We start from the raw sequence: 23,476 nt of genomic DNA on the forward strand, positions 1-23,476 counted from the left end.
AATAAACGTGCCTGTAAACTACAAGCCCTGCAGTGAACAATGCTGAAAAAAAAAAACCCTGCTGTGCCCTGCTATAGTAGCCGATTGTTATGCCAGACCCTTTAGTAAGTACTTTCAGTTTGAAAAACGTCTGCACCATTAAACATTATGCAAAATGTATCCCGAAACTTCTCATTAATTTAACAGAAAATGTCATGAGTCCAAATTACAGTGAAGAGATTTATTTCTTTCCCTGTCCAGAAAGAAAGTTGTTTGCATAGTGAAATGTCATCTTAAAGGTCCTATGACATGCTGCTTTTTGGATGCTTTTATTAAGGTGGAGGGTGGGGGTGTAGTCTTGACCAACTGCCGTGCTTTGCTTGTTTTCAAGCCATGATGTCTCTTTTTCTCATTGGTGGGCCAAATTCTCCGGGCGGGCACAGCAGAGAAAGGGGAGGTAACCTTTCCCCCTTATGACCTCATAAAAGGAAGATTCCAGATCAGCCCATCTGAGCTTTCATTTTCTCAAAGGCAGAGCAGGATACCTAGGGCTATGTTTACATCCATCACCATTAGTCACTGGGGGACCATAGGCAGGCTGGGGGAACGCATATTAATGTTAAAAAAAACGTAAAGTGAAATTTTAATGCCATGGTACCGTAAAAAAAAATCTTCTGTATTTTGTCTCAAATGTTTACAGACAATGGATTGATATACAAGCTTAGGTTTTCTACAGTTTATATTTTGCTACCATGTTGCCACAGTCATATCAAACAATGTTTAGTGTAACTGTGGTACAAAGCATAATACAATATATTAATTTAATCTTGCACACAATGTGTATGTAAGGGGTCCATTACCATAATATACAGAGTAATCTGAATAAATGGATGTTTATATTCAGCAATTTATTTATATTTTATATGATTCCTATTGATTTCGTAGTAGATGTTTTTTTTTTTTTTTTCATCTGTGCATCCACTTTGGTCCAGAGACCTCGACAACATCTGGCTGACTGCCACGCAGTGCGCTGGCCTTTCACCCAGCATCCTCACGGGTCACAACCACCTCTTGACCTACAGTCTGCTCCAGAACTACACATCCCTGCAACGACTCACTGCATTTCCATCCATGCAACAACTTACTGCATTTCCAAGACGTTTGTAGCGCACAGTCATGCTCCCCTGACAGTGAATCCTCACAATTTAATTGACCTCCCCGACCTTTCCTTTTTGCTCCACCATCACACCAAAATTTCCACTTCCACACTAGAAATATCATGTTCATATTATATATTATATATATATATATATATATATATATATATATATATATATATATATATATATATATATATATATCAACATGCTCATTTTTGTCATTGGAGAAATGTTTTTCATTTCCATCTTTTCCACCCTCAGGACAAATTTCAACTTTGCACATCTCAGGACATCTCATGACCTCACTCTGCTGACATGTACTGAGCATTTTAAGCACACCTAAAATGACTTTTACCGAGACATTTTATCATGTTAAAATGTCCCTAGAGGCATATACTGTAGAAGGAATCTCACTTCAATAGGTTTTATAAGCAAATAAAATGAAATCATGTGGGCTAAAAGGTAAAAACATACAGGCAAACATAAAATCAAGAAGCAAAAACAAAGTAAGCAACATGAATCAAGCAAAATCATAAAATAAATAAAATATTAATGTAGTGAGAAAGTGTGTCTGTGTGTGTGTGCGTGTGTGTGTGTGTGTGTGTGTGTGTGTTGTGTGTGTGTGTGTGTGTGTGTGTGTGTGTGTGTTTATTGTTTGTTTCATCCTTCATCCAACACGTTTGTATGTTGTGAGGTGTAATTCACATTACAGCCTCTAGGAGCCGCTTGTGGGACTAAAATAAAAAGTTAAATGATTAATATACATTTACATGTTATTATTTCACTGTGTTTAGACACTAAGTTAGGTAACGTCTAAGGTAAAAATCTCGCCTATTCTCAGAAATATGAGTTATGATTCTCTGGTTTAGTTTTGAGCAGTGGTGTAGTCTAATGTATTGTAGTGAGTATATGCTGTACTGTTTGGGCCTATAGGCAGTAAAGGGACATTTTGAGCGTCAAAGATTTCATTTCCTGCATTCTGAAACACTTTTATGCACCAATTTACGATGGAAATACCTTTATTTAGCCTATGCGAAGAAAAACAACAGATGACAATTCAAAATATATCAAAAATTATAATGGAAAGTATGTTGTTAAGTGCCATTGCGCATTTTTAAGTGGGTATATGGAAATTCAAGAGCATTAGTGGGTATACTGCGTATACCTGCGTATCACGTAGACTAGCTACACCGGTTTTGAGGCTTTCAGGCGTTAAAACTCTATAAATACATAACTTTTGCTTCCTTTTTGTTTTCTCTCAAGCATTGCGTGCGCCCAGTCGCCTCAGATGTTTAACCAAACAGATCAGCGCGTTGCAGCTTTCTGTTTCTGAAGAGGAAGAAACTGCAACAGCATCATGTGACACTTTGATCATAAATAGGCCCATCAACCAGGAAAACACCATCAGAGGGTTCGACACACAGCGGCGATGACAAGTCACACGGACCAACGTAAGTTTAACACTTTCTCATCAGCTTTCATTCAGATAGTCTGCAATTTATGTTTATATACATATCTAATAAAAAGGGGAATCGGCAATAAGACGCTTTAACGCCGATTTGCTTTTACTTTCGTTTTTATGTTTTTATAAAGGAGTTCCCTTGGTGTGTTCAGGGTGCAGGTGTGGTTATCAAAGTGACGGGAAATAACATTGTAGCCTAATGTTGCTGTAACATTGTTACACTGAGGTCGAGGGTGGCTGTAGTGGTTTATGATGACTGTAAGACGACAAAAACAATCTAAATATATTTCACCGTTATGCCTGGACATCCTCAAGGGTATTTAAAACGACGGGCTGAACATTTGTGTTACATTAAACTCTTAAAAGCACTTCTTATGAGCCTGATTGAGGCGTATGTCTTTTTTTCTTGTACATTTTTTTCTTGTAAATTGTAAAGTTCTGAAATTAGTAATAAGATCAACTAAAGTGATCAACCAAGGCCACTTTCTTCGGATAAAGTCCACTGTATGTACTCAACTTAGCTCTCTGTCAGTGACCGAGAAGTCCACAGAGTTTCAGATTCTGGAGTGTGATCATTACATTCATATTGATAACGGTATATATACATACTGTATTTGGGTTCATCTTGCTGCTATGTAACTTTGAACTGTCATAGTGACTCAGTCAGGTATTAGGTGACATTTGTAGTCTATGTAGTAGTCTTTTTGTAGTAGAGTACCCGGCTCTTCCGATTTTTGTCCACATAAGTACCCTTAGTTATAATTTTTTATTAACAGTGTTATTAACAGGCAGATATGTATACTAAAATAAGCTTTAAATCATGATTTATTGAGAAAAGCAAGGAATTCTATGTCAAATCAGACAGTCAGCACCCCCATAAAGCTAGAATGGAACAATCCTTTGTTTCATAAAGACACGCCTACAAGATATACATATACATATACATATAAACAGTGGTGGAAGAAGTATTCACATCCTTTACTCAATACTTAGTACCACTCTGTAAAAATACTCCGTTACAAGTAAAAGTCCTGCATTGAACATGTTACTTAAGTAAAAGTATGTAAGTATCATCTGGAAAATGTACTTAAAGTATTAAAAGTAAAAGTACTCGATGCAGGAAAAAAAACTCCCATTTTAGAAACTGGAAACGATCCCAACAGTTCTGTCAATCAACTAAATGTTTCATCTTCTATCATTTCAGCTGGGCTTGTAGGCCATTATATTAATTACAATATAATTTACAATAAACCGTATTTTATAAACTACATGCAGAAATCTTCATTTGTAAAGTAACTAAAGCTGTCAGATGAATTTAATGGAGTAAAAAGTACAATATTTCGCTCTGTAGAACTAGAAAGTGGCATGGAAAAAAAGACTCAAGTAAAGTACAAGTACCTCAAATTTGTACTCAAGTACCGTACTTGAGCAAATGTACTTAGTTACATTCCACCACTGAATATAAATATATCCAATACATACGATGATCACGTCACCATGGCAACTGCTGAATTAGGGTACTGGCACCTTTTTTGGTCCAACTTAGGCACTGTTTGTGTCACCACTTTATTCTCTGCTTAGCTGTTCATCATCTAGTCCAGTGGTGTAGTCTAATGTATTGTAGTGGGTATACTGTCCTGTATATATATATATATATAGGCCAGAATCTGCCTTTCGGGGGGGGGGGCATATCATAGTGGGGGATCTGGGCATCCTCCCCTAGAAAAGTTTTGAACATCAATGACTTAATTTCCTATATTCGGAGACACTTTAATGCACCAATTTCCGGTGGAAATATCTTTATTTAGCCCACAGATGACAATTCAAAACATATCAAAATTATAATGGAAAGTATGTTGTTGCGTGTCATTGGGCATTTTAAAATGGGTATATATAAATACTGGAGCATTCTTAGTGGGTATACTGCATATACCTGTGTATCACGTAGACTACAATCAGGTGAAACTGGCAGATCTACATACTGATCTTGTGACTGTAAACCAAACAAACCTGAATTTGGTAACATTATCTGCTCTTAGCTATACTTCCTTATTATGAAATGCTGATGGTGTCTTTGTGGCAGTAAAGACTTCCAGTCTTCCGGAGCTGTTGTAACGACGGCCTCTACACCCGTTTGATTAAACAATAACTGATGTTGACCGTGTTGTGACGGCGCTGATGCATTTTGGACAACATTTTTTGCTTCTTCATTAAGTTTCAGTTCTGGTCTTGTGATAGTTGCCTCACTTTTCGATTCATGTCCAGTTCAATAGCTTTTCATTTGTGGACTGCTGACCATCAGATGGAGATCTTGAACACACACACATGCACGGCACACACACACACACACACACACACACAGGCTGGGTTCCAAATCACTTAAATTAAATTAAAAACTTTATCAAATCCCTGTTTAACCTAATACAAATGACTGGCTAATATACTGTTATATTATATGTATTATATGTGCTTACATAATAAAGATTGTAATAGCTTGATGCTATTTATATGTGTTGCATTGTAAAAAGTTTCTCCATTACGCACCATACCTGGCTGCGCTATAGCGCATCACTCCTGACCAAAGGCCTATCGATGGTAAAAGGGGTCAGGAATCTAATATTTCCCCAAAACATTGTTTAGTTCTGCTCGTATAACATGAGGTCGAATATTTCACAATTCTTTTCAATTGTTTTAAGTTTTCAACAATATACAGATCAACAACACTGCCCGACAGTTTCAATCAATACTCGACCACAGAACATGTTCATTGACAACGTCATCTGTCATGTAAAACAAGACTCAAGTTATTTTACTTACTTTAGTGTGATGATTCATGTTATAAACATGTTTAAAAAATATAAATAAATCGCATTAACAAGCCCTAAAGCATTATTGGCCATAACAAGAGAAAACGATGAGGGAACAACAACTTGACAACAGTAACAAGCTGTTATAGACATAGAACTGCGCCTGCAGCTCTGTAGCGGGTTATGAATTGATTATTTTAATCCATATATCTCATACAACGACATAATAAAATACAGGCAGAGTAGCCACACCTTACTAGCCATACCTTACTGTTATCCTCTGGCGGTCCTACACAATTAAACTACCTAAAGCAGAAGAAGTGACCAGATACTTTAGCACTGGTTGAGTTGCGGGCTCATCCACGGAAGACCGATCCACAGGGCTATATCCATAGGGGCTATATCATCCACTCGCGAGTCAGAGGCAAAGGCACTAGCACCGGCGCTGGTCGCGCTAGCCGCGCTAACCGCGCTAGCATCCTGCGGTGGCCGAGACAAAGATGTGCTCGGCGTTGTGGATCTCAGCTCTCCTTCATCTCCTGGTTGCAGCGATGACTCTGAGACCTTTCGTGCACGTTTAAGGTACCTAAACAACGACTCTTGCAACCTTGTCCTTTACTGGAAATGATTTTCACACTCTCAGATCACTGGGAGCTAGCCTAGCATACCTACAAGCTACATTCGATCCGAACCTCACTGTCTGCTGAACTTGCGCAGAAACATAAAATTATGACATGACATGACCAGTTTTTTTAAATTGTTTTTGAAAACTAAACATTTAGACAATTTTAGCACAAATTATGAGATTATTTGCCGATTTTTAATAATTCTTCACCAAATTATAATATATTAATTAATTAATGTTTTTTGAGGAAATGTTTTGGATGGGCCGGTTGAAAAGTGGGTGGGCCTAGGCCCGTCAGGCCCACCCATAACGCCGTGCCTGGTACTAACCACTCACCTAGCAATTCTAACAGGATGTTGAACAACTGTTTACCACTTGTTTTCTTCAAGCCTCGGTTGCTAGGTAACCGTACTGTATACAAAAAATAGATACTAACTAACAAACCAACGGTTGTATGCTTTCACTGAAGACAGAAAGCGCAACTGTAGTATCCATTTTCCGCTAGAAATTCAATTGTTATAAACTTTAGAGACTAAACTTTCCTAATATGCCAGTTTCTGCGGTCATGGAAGATGAACGTCTGTCATGATTTCGGTGCACGCGAGCAACGTGTTTTTGTCGTTACGTCACACGGTGTGAATAGTTCAGCTGTGTGGCCGAGGCTATTCGTACCGGGGGTACAAATAGACACTCCGTTTGTATAATCCGCTGTATAACAACATAATATAATAACAGAATATAACAGAAAACACTTTAAAAAAAATGAGATACTGTAACTATGAAGGACTGTTATTGTCAGATGTGATGTCATTCTATTTGACACTAAGTTACAAAACATTTTTCAAAACATTTTTATGTAGAAGTTGTGATTGTTTTATGTAGACCTCAGGAAAAGTAACTGCTACATTGTTTGCAGCTACTACTAGTTGTTTTCTTAGTCCTATTTTGACTTAAATCTGACACAAGCAACTTAAATGTAACAATCAATAAAGTGTTTTGTGATTCTGAAGAGGTCTTAAACAAACAAACAATAAGTTATGATTTGTATCTGGATCAGACTTTAACAAAAGTCCCTTCTTTGCTTTTGACTTCTGCACTCATCGCAACCTCTGAGAACATTGTGCCATCACTGATGTGAGCCCTGGATCCTCTTTGTGGTTTTTCTGAAGCGAACACCACTCGTGTGTTTCTGACTCAAAGGCCTTATTCCCCAAGGCGGTTTGTTTTCTTGGCGAGCTGCAAAAGGTCAGACTACATCCTGCACGATATGAGGAAAATAGCTAATGGCGATTATTTTGACTGGTATTGCAATTGCGATTTGATTCACGATATTGGAGGGAATGATCATTTTTGTATCATTATTCTCATTTTCATTTGACTATATAATCAAAAATATATGATTATATTTAGATGATTCCATACAATGGGCTTTGCAAGTACAACAAAAGATCGGATCTCTACTTATTTTAATTGAATTTTGGGTGTTTTATTTAATGTTTCGAAACAGTATCCTCACTGAACGTTGACATATACAAGTCTGTGATTAGCCTTCCTTTATATATTATAATATTAATATAAATAATTTATAATTTCTGCTTTTTTTAAAATCTAGAATTAGGTAATTTCCTATAAATAAGGTTTATTGAGCATGAATTTCAAAAATAAGTGTAAAACTAGAGGAAATAATTTTGTTAGTGGTGTTTATACATGGTAGTGAAAAGAAGTGTTGAAGGTGCAGTAGGTAAGACTTATAAAACTAACTTTCTGTCATATTTGCTGAAACTGATCATATATTCCAGTAGAACTATATGAGGCGGGTAATAAAAAAAAAAATGGGCTCCTCTGGCACCACCTACAGCCTGTAGTGCGATTTGCAAAAGTCCACAGCTCCCTGTTCAGATGCACCAATCAGGGCTAGGGGGGGTGTCTAACTGTGTGTCAATCACTGCTCATGCACACACATGAATTCTCCCTTGTGGGGGTAGGGGCTGTTAAAATTTTTTAAGTCCTGGATCTTCGCAATCCTACCTACAGCACCTTTAAACTTCAAAAAGAGTGCCAAGACATTGAAAAAAGCTCCAAAAGTGTCGGAAAAAAGAGACAAAAACGTCAGAAAAAGTGTTGATTTTCATTTTTGACCGGGGAGGACCCGCGTACATGGTTGAATGGAAGACAACACAAGGATTAAGAAATATTGCGCCCCCCCCTTTGAATTTTTTTTTTGGGAATTTGAATATTGCACTAGTCCATAAAGCGATTCCGATAACATTGCGATTAATTGTGCAGCCCTAATGCTGATTTTTCATGTGGTCCATGTGTGTGTTTTTACAGGCGCGATGTTTGCGAGCCTGCTGCTCGTCTCCCTGTGTGTCGGAGCAGCGGCCATGATTGACATCCGGCTGGATGACCACTGGGAGCTGTGGAAGAAGACGCACGAGAAGAAGTACCAAAATGAAGTATGTTATAATAAAAAAAAAAAGGATGTACATATATTTGTAGGCGCTAAAATCTATAAGATTTGATGTAAGATTCATCATGTACTTATACAGTATTTGACCCTATGCACTCTTACTGTACGCCTTGAGGTGGAGGATGTGCGCCGCAGGGAATTGTGGGAGAAGAACCTGATGCTCATCACCATGCACAACCTGGAGGCCTCGATGGGACTTCACACCTACGACCTCGGCATGAACCACATGGGAGACTTGGTGAGGCGCTCGCTCACTCTGCTGATACTGAAGGGGGAAACTGTTATGATTTTTATTGATTCATGATTGGCACATTTATTCAAATGGTAGAGTATTATTAATGACGGTGGAAGGTCAGATGGATACAGATCAGATACAGTTTGACTAGTTTGGACTTTTAAGTTCCACAGTTAATCATTATAATAAAGTATAATTAGGTATTTACGAAGTATTTATACAAATGTAGTTGTTGTCCTTTTATGCTTCGTAATTTTTTTTTTTTTTTTAAAGTATTATGTAACTTACTTATTCTTAAATTATTTAACAATCCTATTTGCTAGAATACTAACAAGGTAGCAGGTAACTGGCACAATTGTATATAACCTAAAAACATTTGTTCAAATAACCAACATTCATCATAAAACAAGTGCAGGTGGGTTGTGATAATACATATATATAATGCTCAGACCGTAATCATAATTAAATGTTGTGCAGATCAGTAAAATGAATGTACTTTGTAAGAAGTTTTATGGAAAAACTCCGGAGCAGCACAACTCATTTCACATACGTGAAGACAGTTCGGGAGACTTTGATGACTTCAACAGAAGAAATTTAATGAATTGTCATTTGAGGAGAAACTTTAGGCCACAGGTGTCAAACTCAAGGCCCGTGGGCCAAATCCGGCCTCTCGCAAATTTTGATCCGGCCCCGCATATCAATTTAGGTTCACAATAAATTTTGGCATGCGTAGTTGTGCACCAATCCAAAAAGACAAACTGCAATTACGCCACACTCAAAGCACAATTTGAGACAGAAATTCCCACACAGCCTGTGGAACAGGTTGGTGTTAGTCTGGTGGCCTACTTTAAAAAAAACATTTAATCAGAATGCATTGTTTTGCTTGAATTACTAAGGAACTTTTTGGCTGAATCTTTTAGGGCTTTATGTGAGACTATACAATCAAAAATCTTTTTTATTAAATCAAAGCATGTCAACAAACTATACATTGTTGGCCCTTGGTGTGATTCTCATTTTCCAGTGTGGCCCTCAGTGAAGCTGACTTTGACACCCCCTAAAGTTTAGGCCATGTATGCTCATGTTGCTATCATGCTATGTAAGGTTGAGACAGTCTCAACCTTATATAGAATGAGTTCTTAAGCTGTAAATCCCACCACAAGAACAATAATACCATGCAAAATGTGAAATATGGGGTGCAGAAAAATTAGTTTGAGATAAATACTAATAGAGCACCAAGAGTGTTTAAAAATGCATCTTGAAATAGTCCATACAAATGCACTATTTCCTCCTGTTTAAGTGATGTTAAATCTATAGTACGTACCATTTTAAGGTTTGACATTTGACTAAAGTTCTTTCACATTGTCATGTGATATATTGTTATTGTAAAAAAATATTGATTACAGCTAGGTCTGTCACAATAACAAATATTGTTGGACGATAAATTGTCCCTGAAATCATTGCGATAAATGATAATATTGTCGTTCTGTGACCATTTTCATCTAATATAATGATAATGGCATAATAATGCAGGTACACCTTTTCAAAGATCAATAAACTTTTATTTCTAAAGAATATTTAACACTGGAACTGGAAGACATTTTAAATATCCACAATAAATGAACAAAACAACCAAAAACAATAAATAAAATGGACTCTCAGTCTCTTTTAACAAAAAATGCACTGGAATAAAAACCAAACCCAATCAAAAACAATAAATGAAATGGAAATTTTTCCGGCCGCGATAATTTCCATTTAAGAATTATCAAGCTAATTTTTAATAATCATGCGATTAATTGATTTATTGCATATTGCGACAGGCCTAATTATAGCCGCTTATGCTTTAATTGTTACAGCTGCAGTTACATAAAAAGCTTCAGATAATCGAGGAAATAAATGACAGTACATTTACTTTACCCTCATGCAGAATGTAAAGGAGTACATTTTATTGTTTCACTCTTTGGCCCTTCCGCTGGTCTAACTTTTCTTTTTCTGACCAACTGTACTTTCTTGATGCAGGCCTTTGATTCTTTACTGAAGATTTGAAGGGGGGCTCAGTTTTAGTTAATCTTTGACCCAGATCGAGGCGAGGTTAAAGGACGCAAAGCAAACACCGCTTTAATCCTTCAGTCCTTTAGACACTCATTAATTTAGACCCGGAACATACTGTAGGCTATTCACAACATACTGTATGTGGTGAACACATCCATGAGGAGCTGTGGATCAGTGGTCGAGCTAAGAGCAGAAATCCTCTCATTACTTCAGCAAAGAATCAAAGGCCTGCGTCAAGAAAGTACAGTTGGTCAGACTAAGAAAAGTTAGACCAGCGGAAGGGCCAAAGAGTGAAACGATAAAATGTACTCATTTACATTCTGCATGAGGTTAAAGCAAACATACTGCCATTTATTTCCCAGATTATCTGAAGCTTTTTTATGTGACTACAGCTGAAACAATTGAGGCACCAGTTTATAATTGGGGAGAAGAAGTCCAGTTTTTCCAATGTGAGAATTTGAATTGTTTTATAAAGACAATTGAAGGGAAGGTGTCACTTTGGGCTCTGCTAAAAAATGATGGGCGTATTTTACCATTTTTCTGACGCTTTATAGACAAATTGATTAATTGGGAAAGTAATAATAACAGATTTCAGTCCAGTCGGAATAAAAAAACAGATTGTTTACCCAATTACTCAAGTCCTGTCCTTTCAAATCTATATTCACACCCCTGCTAAATGAATACAGGCTTTTTTGAAAGGGAGCTCATTGCTGCTCATTTCATGCGTTGTTATCTGCTTCCTCACAGACACAAGAGGAGATCCTGCAGTCGTACGCCACACTCACCGTTCCCACTGACATCCAGAGGGCACCATCTGCCTTTGTGGGGACATCCGGCGCTGATGTACCCGACACCATGGACTGGAGACAGAAGGGCTGTGTCACCAGTGTTAAGATGCAGGTAAAGATAACCCTTGTGTTGTCCTCCCATGTCATAATTAACACTTTTTTTAACATGTTTTTGTAGCATTGTTTGACGTTTTCTGTGCTTTTTTCCCCCCCACTACCACCAGTATACACTTACACCAACTTTTTTGGATTTTATAGTCAATAAACCTCATGTATCATTTATTAAATTGTATCTATGACTTTGATTAAGTTAAAATCAGGGGATGTTTATGTATAATCACAGAATGTCAAAAATCAAAAAAATTATTAAAACACCCAAAAGTCAATGATAGTATTGAACTGATCCTTACTTTTACTTGTGAAGAGCGTTTCATGGAACCATCTGTGTTACTTTTGTGCAATTTGGTCGAAAGAAACCCACATTTCTGATGTAGAAACTTTGAAAACGGGTTAAATTTGACAAGAGGACAGGTCTTCCATCGGTGACACATATATCTGAGTTTAGGAACACAGTCGGCCGGATTAATCAGAGCTGTTGGTGGAAGCAGAGACGTCTCGTGTCACACAGTGACGCAATCGACGCAGCCATCACGCCACACAATCCATGTTTGTTCCTTTTTCGCACAGGAAGTCGTCGCCACGACCGCCACTTTTGCAAGTTTTTTTTTGTTGCCACATCCACTTTGCTTTTGGGGCTGAAGAGGTGCGAGATCACCGCCTGACACGCATTGACGCCACATGGTCTAGTTCACCTTCCGACCGCTGTCGGTTTTCTCGGTTAAATATCTCAGCTTTGGAAATAACATGGCTTTTTCTACGTACACTTATGCTTTTTGTATAAATGATTTGAAAAAAAAAGTTAGAAATGTGTATAAAGCCGTTATTTGGCCTCTTAGACCCCAAATATCCCAGTGTTAAAATTCTAATTCTTTTTTACTTCATAGTTATTGTTTATTACACCTTGCATGGCTGGAATTATACATTTTTTCTGTGTTAAGAATAATACAAAATACCTTTTTTAGGACGCATAGCCACCTAGCACTCGACAGACACACACACACACACACACACACACACACACATAAACACCTTATACACTTGTGTTTACGTACAGTATATCAAAATGTACATTTCATGTCTTTTAGGTTTTTATTCTGCTATATGCACTTTATTCAAACATACGTATATGGACACGTTGTGATGGACCCTTTCACTTTTAGAGGTTTTATGTTTTTGTCTCGTACTTTATTTTCAGTCTTTAGCCTGGTTCCGAAGAAATGATATGATAACTATTTTTTGTAGTCAAAAGTGAGATTTTTAAACTACAGGTCATAAATACATTATTTTTCCCCACAAAGTTTTATCTCTTGAAGTTCCTAATCATAACCCTAACTGTCAGTGGTAAAACAAGTTGTGTAAAAAAATATGAATCTGTTTTCTTGGCCAAGTATACTTACATACACAAGGAATTTGACTTTGGTAGGTGTTAACTATCTATACATTCACCAAATAGACATGAAGTAGTAAACATTCAGTAGACAAATAGTAATATAGACACATACTGTACAATAGAGACAACAATATACATATAGGCACATATCAACATAATTACAAAAATACAAATATACAAATAAGACATAATATCAAGACAAGTACACATGGAGTGGGACACGATGATCACGATGATCAACAAAAGACATCAAACCGAACAAAAGTCAGAATCGCTTTAATAAGTCATTATTAATCGATTACCTATTTTCTTGCGAACCGAGTCTTAAGATCTTGTTGTGTAAGGTCAGTAATAAGAAAGTGTAGTATTTTAAAAGAGATCTTGTTTCCAAATCTGCAAAGAAGTTGATTTACAATGTGAAGAAGAATAACTGGTGTTGTGCAGATGAGTATCATTCGACGAGAGACTCTCAAGTATTGATTTTGGAATTCCTTCTGTTCTGTGCAACGTGTTAGATATAATAGACAAAGAAGCAAATTTCCCAGAGAATCAGCAGAGTTCTTTTAACCTCTCAAACTCTGCTGGATCCTGCGTTGGCTCCGTCTTTATAAACTCATGTTGTGTTGCCAAACATGGATATGTGAAGTCTTCCATTTAACTCTGAAGCTAGTCTATATCCACTTGTGGGATTGTTCATGTGCCGGCAGAAATTCCGCCGGGTGTCTTTTATTTCGGCCGGATGTCCGTTACCTTCCGCATTCTTTGTGTTGCCATTTCTGGTCTGTTAAAGCCAGACAGCTAGCTCGACTATCTGTCCAATCAGAGTTTTCTGTTGCACGACTAAAACAACCTTTGAACGTGCACATGTTCCTCCAAAACAAGTTCCTTCCCGAGTATATTTTGCAGCGGCACCGTTGCTCCGTCCGGCGCTTAGCACCGCCCAAGACGATTGTGATTGGTTTAAAGAAATGCCATTAAACCAGAACACATATTTCTTTCATCCCGGAATGCTGTGTGAACTAGCCAGACCTTCCTCCGCAGCGCTGTGGAAGAAGGTCTGGCAATGCGAGACTACTCTGAAGCTAATAAAGAAGAAAAGAAATGCACTGTGTATGGCAGTAACACCACTTGTTTGTATCCAGGGTTCATGTGGCTCCTGCTGGGCCTTCAGTGCCGCTGGGGCCCTGGAGGGCCAGTTAGCCAAGACAACAGGGAAGCTGGTGGACCTCAGCCCCCAAAACCTGGTGGACTGTTCAGGCAAATATGGCAACTTCGGCTGCAACGGTGGCTTCATGCACAAAGCCTTCCAGTACGTCATCGACAACCAGGGCATCGACTCGGACGCCTCATACCCCTACACTGGACAGGTGAGTAACTGCTTAAATCCTGATGCTCTAACATGCAGCAAGGGGATTTGGAAAATTCATTAAACTTATAAAGAAAACATGTAACGGCAAGGTGTAATTATTGTAAATTATAACTGGGTTGTCTGGGTCGTCCCTGAGGAAGTTTTGAGTATCAAACACTTCAATTTCCTGCATTCTGGTGAACTTTTCTGCAACAATTTGTGTTTTTCTTGCATGCAAATGTCTTTTTTCATGTAAATATTATTATTATTATTATTATTATTATTATTAATAATTCATAATGTGCAAAAAACATGTGCAGACAAACATTACATGTGTTTGGGGAGGGTTTTTTTTAGGAATTATTCACATCTTATCAACAAATATTTGCTTGCCAATGCATTTAAACTCTGACTTCTACCCCAGCCAGTTTTATTTTTTATTTTGGGGAGGGGGGGTTGTAATGCCTATGTGTTAAGAAATCAAAAACAGAAACAAAAGTCAAATATACACACCAGTATATTGACTTATCGTCATTGCAATATTAACTGGCGCAATACACACATTGCAAAAGACTGCGACAGCACATTTTTCTCCCATCCTGGAATGCTGTGTAGACTAGACAGACCCTCCTCCACAGCGTTGTGGAAGAAGGTCTGACAAAGCGCGACTAAGTTAAGTCAGACGTTTCAACCGGGAAAATCTGACTCTCCGACTCTGACTGGAACGCAGCATCTAGACCGATTCTGTAATCTGTAAAGTGTCCTGAGATAACTTCTGTTGGGAGTTGACACTATAAATAAAATTGAATTGAATTATGAAGACAGCCCAAAAACAAAACAGGAAGTTGAGGACAATGTTGTTATCCCACTTTACATGACATTTAAACATGGTGTGGTGTTTTAAACATATAAGGAATCCAGTGCAAACTTCAGGTTTACAATTTTAAAAAAATCCTGTATTAGACAACAATGTGGGTGTACGAGAAGTTAAGTCCGACCCTCAAGGCTGTAGACTGCAACACACTTCTCACTTGTCTGTGCTCTGCTGTTAATGTCTCTTTGGAGCAACAACAAATTAATTCGGAGCGGACAACGTGTTTGTCCTCCGGGCTTCATCTGGTTCGCTGTTGTTCGTGTTTGTGTGGAGGAGGAGGAGGAGGAAGAGGAGGAGGAGGGCAGTTCGGAGCCAATCTGACAGACTGTTTCAGCCTCGCGGAGGTGTTGTGGCTCCAATTCACCCGAAAAAAAAAAAAAGTTACAAATTCTATCAGTGATAGAACATAAACATAAATATTCTCTTAATAAGCACAGTGACTAGTGTCTGTGTCTGAGATTTACTCACCTGCTAAAGTTGAAAAAATTTAACAAAACAAAGCTGCTGAGAAAAATAAATAAATAATAACTTATCACCGAAGGCTTGTATCATGTGGATGCTCCGACAGTTTTGTTGTCATTGCTTAGAATTACTCATGGAGGCAGCAGAAAATAAGCACTGTATCTTTAATACCATCAGGGATATTTCACACAGTGTTAATCGTAGGTTTTAACCCATGTTCGTCTTCTTACTCCAGTCCCAACCGTGCCGCTACAACCCGAAGAACCGCGCCGCCAACTGCTCCAGTTACAGCTTCCTGCCTTATGGGGACGAGGGTGCTCTGAAGCAGGCGCTCGCCACCATTGGACCCATTTCAGTGGCGATCGACGCCATGAAGCCCAGATTCCCCTTCTACAGGAGTGGTACGTTACACATCATCAGCTGCACAGGCTCTCATCTTTACTTATACTAGTACAGTGCCCGATCAAAATGGGGAGATCTTAATATATAGGGCTGCTCGATTATGGAACAAAATCATAATCTAGTGTTTCCTCTATGTTGATTTTGTAGTGGCGGCCCACCATGGCAAAATTTAAAAACTGTGAAACAGTTAAACAAATCAACAGTGAAAACACCTTGAACTGTGAAATGTCCCTTTTCCCTCCCCCATTCAGAACACACAATGAAATAAGAGTATATTTGCAAAACGTAATGTGCAAAATAATCACTTTTTCTAGATGATTCTGTTTTTGTGATTGTCAGGAGCCAAAATCGTAACCGCAATTGAAATTTGATTAATTGCACAGCCCTATTACCATTTAACGTTTTCTCAAAACACGTGAATCAAAAATCAGATTATAGTCAAACAAATTCGAATAAAATTGACAAAAAACATACAATACATTCCTGGCTTAAATGTTTCAAAAAAATAAAATAATGAATGTGAATATAATGAGATGGATTTGTTATTATTTTTCACCCGTGCCATTTCAGGAGTGTACGATGACCCGAGCTGCACCCAGAAAGTGAACCATGGGGTGCTAGCTGTGGGCTACGGCACACTGAGCGGGCAAGACTACTGGCTGGTAAAAAACAGGTGAGACATTTTCACTGATCTCCCCTAAATCCCTGTCTAGTACATACATTAGTACAAACATACATTCATACTGAGCTCATGTGTAGCTCCTGTATGTTCCTGTATGTTCATCTGGTGAGGGGGAAGTGAAACAGGGAAGACAGACAACTGCAGGGAAGTACGATCTGTGTCATGCTGACATGAGTTTAGTGGTAGAACAGACTAGAGCCTGACCGATGTATCGGTGGGCCGATATTATCGGCCAATATTCTTTTCAAAACTATCGGTATCTTCACATCCTCTCTTGTGTTGTGACAATAAAACAAACAAGTTTATTTTTAAACTGCATTATCATATTATTTTAGTGAATATTTATTGTGGATGATCTGGCAAAGTGAGACTAATTTGAACACAACTTAAGCAGGTGATGTGCATGTTGATCAGGTTGCGTCAGTTGATTGATGGACTCATGTAGATATAGGCATTAATACAATAATATATAATAAAATGTATAATAAAACTATAGGTAGGAGAACTGATCCCTATGCAATAATTAGGATCAGTGTATAGGCCTTTTCACACGGGGGCCGAGGGCCATTGTCTCATATTAATTTTCAATTAATCCCGGGAAACTGTGCCGTTCGTGCTCGCCACACGCACACGCCCACCCGCTGCAAGAGTTGAATGGTGTTGAACTTTTCCCTACGCGAGTGACGCCAAAAAGTTCTCCTATGTCTTGTCTTTTTGCATATTAATGACCTTAGTACCACATATTTGGTTCATTGGCATGCTCCACCTCCATGTGGCCAGTTAAAATGTTAGCAGGTCTTCCATTGGGCAAGATGCGGCAGAATGGAACAGTTATGAAAATGTCTGTATCCATCAATCATAAATGAAATGTAGGCAAATTAGAATCTGCGATTTGGAGAGACAAATGGGAGAGGATCTTTTTAACAAAAATCCTCCACCTGAACAATCTGTCTCCCCTCACTTTGGAAAGTACAGCTACCAGCTACAGCTATCAAGCAACCAGACTGCAACGTTGGTCTAAATCAGGCAGCGTCACGGAATCATTTGAGTGTAATAGAGAAGAAGACGTTTCATTTCTCAACACTTATTGCGTTAAAAACATGGCAACTTCGCTGTTTTCTACAGCTGACCTCATCAGGCATGTTTTAGCTTGTTCTAATCCTCTTTTTCCGTGTCTCACCATACAATGTATTCCCTCATCAGTTTACCGATGTATAAACTGGGAGGTTGGCCTTTTGAATTTAGAGATTAAGTGATGACAACAAAAAACACCTGAAACATCAACAAGTGTTCCCAAGAGTTTTATATTTTACGCTTCTATCTTCTATCTTGCCAGGGGCAACATTTCAGCGGTATATTACCTTTTTTCCAATCATTTTAAAATTACTTTGATGGAATCTTAACCTGGATTTTGAAATGATTTTCACCTGTTGTTTCTATCCGCCTAATGACTGAGGACATGCAGCTGTGAAATGGTGGGTGGGGTCAACCACATAATGTTGAGCTAGGACTTCACACACACACACACACACACACACTGGAGAAGACTTCAAGCCTAAACATCTGTGCCTTTTCAGTCCCACTCAGCTAATAAAAATGTCAGAAACATTTAGAGATTTTGGATTATTTATGAGGGTGCCATTTTCTTCTACTTTTGAGACCAATTTTCTAATGAAAACGATAAAAACATCAAGAAAATTTCTCAAAATGTTCACCCCTTCACCTCCAATGTAACACCTCAACACAGAAAGTGATTAGCATTATCTAAAGTAAGAAATAAGCCAAGTGTTGCCAGTAATAATTAAAAAATGACTATGTGATGTAGCCATTTTCTTTTTGTTTTTTAGAACTTTATCAGATGAGCAAACACATATTGAAGCACTGCATGGTGTATTTAGCTGCACGCCATCATCCATCGCAAGACTCCTTTTATTGTCATTCAGCAACACACAAAAATATGGAAAGCCTGAACAAAATTATGAGCATGGGTCCTTTTTAAAAACAAACAAAGGCTAATGAGCATGCGCAAACGCTAAGTCTATAAGGCCTATATAAAAGAGACTTCAGATACAGTATTAGGGGACCACTAAGGTCTATATAAAAGAGACTTCAGATACAGTATTAAGGGACCACTAAGGCCTATATAAAAGAGACTTCAGATACAGTATTAGGGGACCACTAAGGCCTATATAAAAGAGACTTCAGATACAGTATTAGGGGACCACTAAGGTCTATATAAAAGAGACTTCAGATACAGTATTAGGGGACCACTAAGGTCTATATAAAAGAGACTTCAGATACAGTATTAGGGGACCACTAAGGTCTATATAAAAGAGACTTCAGATACAGTATTAGGGGACCACTAAGGTCTATATAAAAGAGACTTCAGATACAGTATTAGGGGACCACTAAGGCCTATATAAAAGAGACTTCAGATACAGTATTAGGGGACCACTAAGGTCTATATAAAAGAGACTTCAGATACAGTATTAGGGGACCACTAAGGCCTATATAAAAGAGACTTCAGATACAGTATAAGGGGACCACTAAGGTCTATATAAAAGAGACTTCAGATACAGTATTAGGGGACCACTAAGGTCTATATAAAAGAGACTTCAGATACAGTATTAGGGGACCACTAAGGCCTATATAAAAGAGACTTCAGATACAGTATTAGGGGACCACTAAGGTCTATATAAAAGAGACTTCAGATACAGTATTAGGGGACCACTAAGGTCTATATAAAAGAGACTTCAGATACAGTATTAGAGGACCACTAAGCCCTATATAAAAGAGACTTCAGATACAGTATTAGGGACCACTAAGGCCTATATAAAAGAGACTTCAGATACAGCATTAGGGGACCACTAAGGTCTATATAAAAGAGACTTCAGATACAGTATTAGGGGACCACTAAGGTCTATATGAAAGAGACTTCAGATACAGTATTAGGGGACCACTAAGGTCTATATAAAAGAGACTTCAGATACAGTATTAGGGGACCACTAAGGTCTATATAAAAGAGACTTCAGATACAGTATTAGGGGACCACTAAGGTCTATATAAAAGAGACTTCAGATACAGTATTAGGGGACCACTAAGGTCTATATAAACGAGACTTCAGATACAGTATTAGGGGACCACTAAGGCCTATATAAAAGAGACTTCAGATACAGTATTAGGGGACCACTAAGGCCTATATAAAAGAGACTTCAGATACAGTATTAGGGGACCAATAAGGCCTATATAAAAGCATCCAAAGAGCACAATGTCATGGGACCTTTAAACAATTAGAATGAGGCGCCAGTGATGGATCGAATCAAGGCGCGTGGATGACTCTTCTGCTTATATTTTTATCACTAGTTTATTTATATGCATATTTTTCTCTGCTCTTTTCCTCAGCTGGGGAATAACCTTTGGAGACCAGGGCTACATCCGGATGGCACGCAACAAGAACAACCAGTGCGGTATCGCTCTGTTCGGCTGCTACCCTATCATGTAGCTGCAGAGGGAACCAGTTTAATCTGTTGCAGAATTGAAGTTCCCTTCCATTTTATGTATACAGCATTTTTACAGTTTAATGTCACATTGATTCTAAAGATTTTTCGACATGTTTTTAAATTCCTTTTTAATGCACCTTTTGTACCAAAAAGCAAAAAATGGCAAGACTTTAAATACTACAGTTAAACATCATTGAACTTCTTGACCGTGCGTTTGTGTGTGTGTGTGTGTGTGTGTGTGTGTGTTTGAATCTGTAATAAAGACACATATCTACTCTGTAATGTCAGCCTTTCAGTAAATATCTGACACGATGAAAGCGAATATCTGATTTTACACCACCAGTTACAGGTTTTTCAGTCTGTTAAATCTGCCATGAAAACTGCCTGAAAGGATTCCATTGACTCTTTGGGAAATTGGCTTGTTGGTCAATTTAGCTTTTACATGTCACGACAGAAGGAAGGCCAAAATCAATAGCCCTGTCTCTGGTAAACATCTCAGTCCTGTGCACGCGCTGATGTGATAGCATATCATATAGAGGACTAGCTGCCTACAGGCAAGGAACATTGTCTTGAGGAAGAAGAAAAGCTTTTTGTTTTTATTTTCTTCTGACCCTCTCATCAAACATTGACCCACATTTCTAAAAAAGTTAAAGAAATAGTTCAACATTTTGAGCTTATTTGCTTCTTTTGAAAAGAGTTAGATGAGAAGATGGGTACTACTCACTTTTTTTTAAATCTATTCTTTTCCCCAGAATCAGTTCTTTTCTTTTTACCAATGATTTACCTGAATATTTTCTGTTTATACAGTACTGCTGACGGTGACTACATCATATCAGTTTCCAGCAAAACAGACTGAAAGCAGAAAATGCATTTTATGGGCTTCTTTACAGAATAAATAAATGTCATACTGACTGACGTGATGTGCATTCTTCTTAGAAAACTATTTGTTTTTAGAAATGACTCATGATATTTTGTCTCTAGAAGTGTATTATTCAACTTTTGTTTTTGGTAATGATGGAAAAGAAAATTGCAATACTCAATACTATCGAATTGCTATACTTCTGGAATCGTAATTTATGAAAACCGAAATACGAATCGAATCAGCAACCTTGTGTCGTCAAAGAATGGAATCGGGGCAAAAGCACATGGTCCCAGCCCTGCTAAGCTAACTAGCTGCTGGCTGTAACGTCATAGTTAGCGTGCAGACTTCTCGGCAATGAAAGTGAATTAGAATACCTCCCTAAAATGTAGAACTATTTTTTTTTTTTAAAGCTGCTCACCAAAGAATGTCAGTAATATGGGCAGAGACGGTTTAGAACCAAGAGGGTAAGCTTCACTTCAGAACTCAAACCTCCTATGGCGCCATTTTGATGCTACAAAGCCATCACCTCCCGTTAGCATTCCATTGACTGCCATTCATTTTGACGTCACTTTGACAGCGAATAACTTTACATCTGAAGCGTTTAAAGACTCTATTTGTCCATTGTTTATTTCTAAATAAACATGACAATGTATAAAAGGCTCCATTACCTTGTACCTCACGTTATGGCTCCGTAGCAGACGCTTTTATAAAAATAGGCTAACGATTGTGTCATAGCCACGCAACTTACTGTCACATAGTAGAGGAATTACCGTATAGTACAGGAGAAGCTCGCAGGCAGTTTTACCTTACATGAGCTGTTTAGGTTTAATTACTAATGTTAACTAGCATGTTAGTGATCAATAATTAGCCTGTGCCCATGTTATCTCCTGTACCTTCGCTCTCCGTCTCTGTAACATTGGGAATGATTGAGATTTCTCTTGGCACAGCTACCAGAAGACTTCCAACTTTCAGACAGGTTGCTCACGTCACATTTACGTTGTCTCTGTCAGTTGGAAGCTGCGCAGTAACGCTCAGCAATCTCCGGAAAAGTGCTTCTAATATCCTTCACTGGTCTCCGTCCAGACCAAGGGATCTGTTGGTCCAGTTTATATACTGTCTATGTTTAGAACAGAGACGCCAAAACTCAGAGTAGCTTCCTGTATCTGTGTCATGTGGGCTCTGCCACTGCCACGCCTCTTTAGGAACCTAGCATCAGGTCGTGAGTGTATTGATTCCAACGGGAGAAGTGAACGTGAACACAGATTATGAGCGATTCTTTCGCCCCATAGTCACCAAAGTAGACATTGGATATTTTTCGCAAGCCACATATCTCTGGAAGATTCTGACACTAAAATTAAATTTTTTTAGACGGACAATTTTCAGGAGAAAATTTACTTTGTTTGAGACCTGTTTCTGTCTCGGGACCAAACTCTCGCGAGATCTGGCAACAAAGATAAGCTGACGTTAGCTAACGTTCGTGAACGCCCTAACAAAACTAATCTCCGTGATGCTAAATATGTCTTTCAGCTGCGTAAATATCTAACGTTAGTAAAAGAACATATTCATACATTATTTAAATATAACTTTTCATACATCACGTTCAAACAAGGCAACGCCCCTTTAGGAGACAGGAAGTGTGTACCATTTCATACCATTGGCGCCGCTTGAAATGCGCTATCTTTAGTAGCCTATAATGTATCTTTGATATGGGTATATCAATATATCGACTGAAAAGTTTACTGTCTGAAAATTTGAAAGGCTTCTTTATCCCGGAAAACACTAAATCATTTTAATCTCTTAAACGCTGCAGAATCCACTAGTGGTCCATCGTCAGAAACCCCTGCTGTAGGAATGAGCATTGTTTAAACCCATAAAACATCTGAAACCTTCTAAAATTACCAAATATGTGAGGCTGAATTTGGGCGACATTTACGTAAAATTTGAACACAGGATCCAGAATATTTGCATTTTGATGTAGAGAAAATGAAAACATGCCTTAGGTTTGGACATTTTCATAAAGCACCATTATAGAGCTCATATCAGATTTAACATTTTGTATATTTGTCATGCAATAAAGCTACGCAGGGTCAACTTCAAAGGCTTAAATGCCAGTTTATGAGGGTGATTTCTAGCAATTTTGTCGGATGAATAGGCATATAATCTAATATAAGAGTAAAAACTGCATTTCAGCATTTTCAAGTTATTGTTGTCAGCATAGGTGTAGATTTGAGGGGGGGATATGTCCCCCTAAATGTTTAGAA

At 38.2% G+C, this 23,476-nt stretch overlaps 1 protein-coding gene across 1 annotated transcript; it reads left to right on the forward strand.

Moving 5' to 3' along the window:
* The first annotated feature begins 2,483 nt into the window (after positions 1 to 2,483).
* LOC114556913 (cathepsin S) lies at positions 2,484 to 20,640 on the forward strand. The gene is made up of 8 exons (XM_028580042.1): positions 2,484 to 2,590; positions 8,365 to 8,489; positions 8,619 to 8,741; positions 11,535 to 11,687; positions 14,228 to 14,452; positions 16,005 to 16,170; positions 16,742 to 16,844; positions 20,256 to 20,640. The coding sequence occupies exons 1-8, from the start codon at positions 2,569 to 2,571 to the stop codon at positions 20,353 to 20,355; spliced, it is 1,017 nt and encodes a 338-aa protein (XP_028435843.1). The 5' UTR covers positions 2,484 to 2,568; the 3' UTR covers positions 20,356 to 20,640.
* Positions 20,641 to 23,476: the final 2,836 nt, after the last annotated feature.

Source organism: Perca flavescens, chromosome 6 (genome assembly GCF_004354835.1).
Source record: "Perca flavescens isolate YP-PL-M2 chromosome 6, PFLA_1.0, whole genome shotgun sequence".
NCBI classification, from domain to species: domain Eukaryota; kingdom Metazoa; phylum Chordata; class Actinopteri; order Perciformes; family Percidae; genus Perca; species Perca flavescens.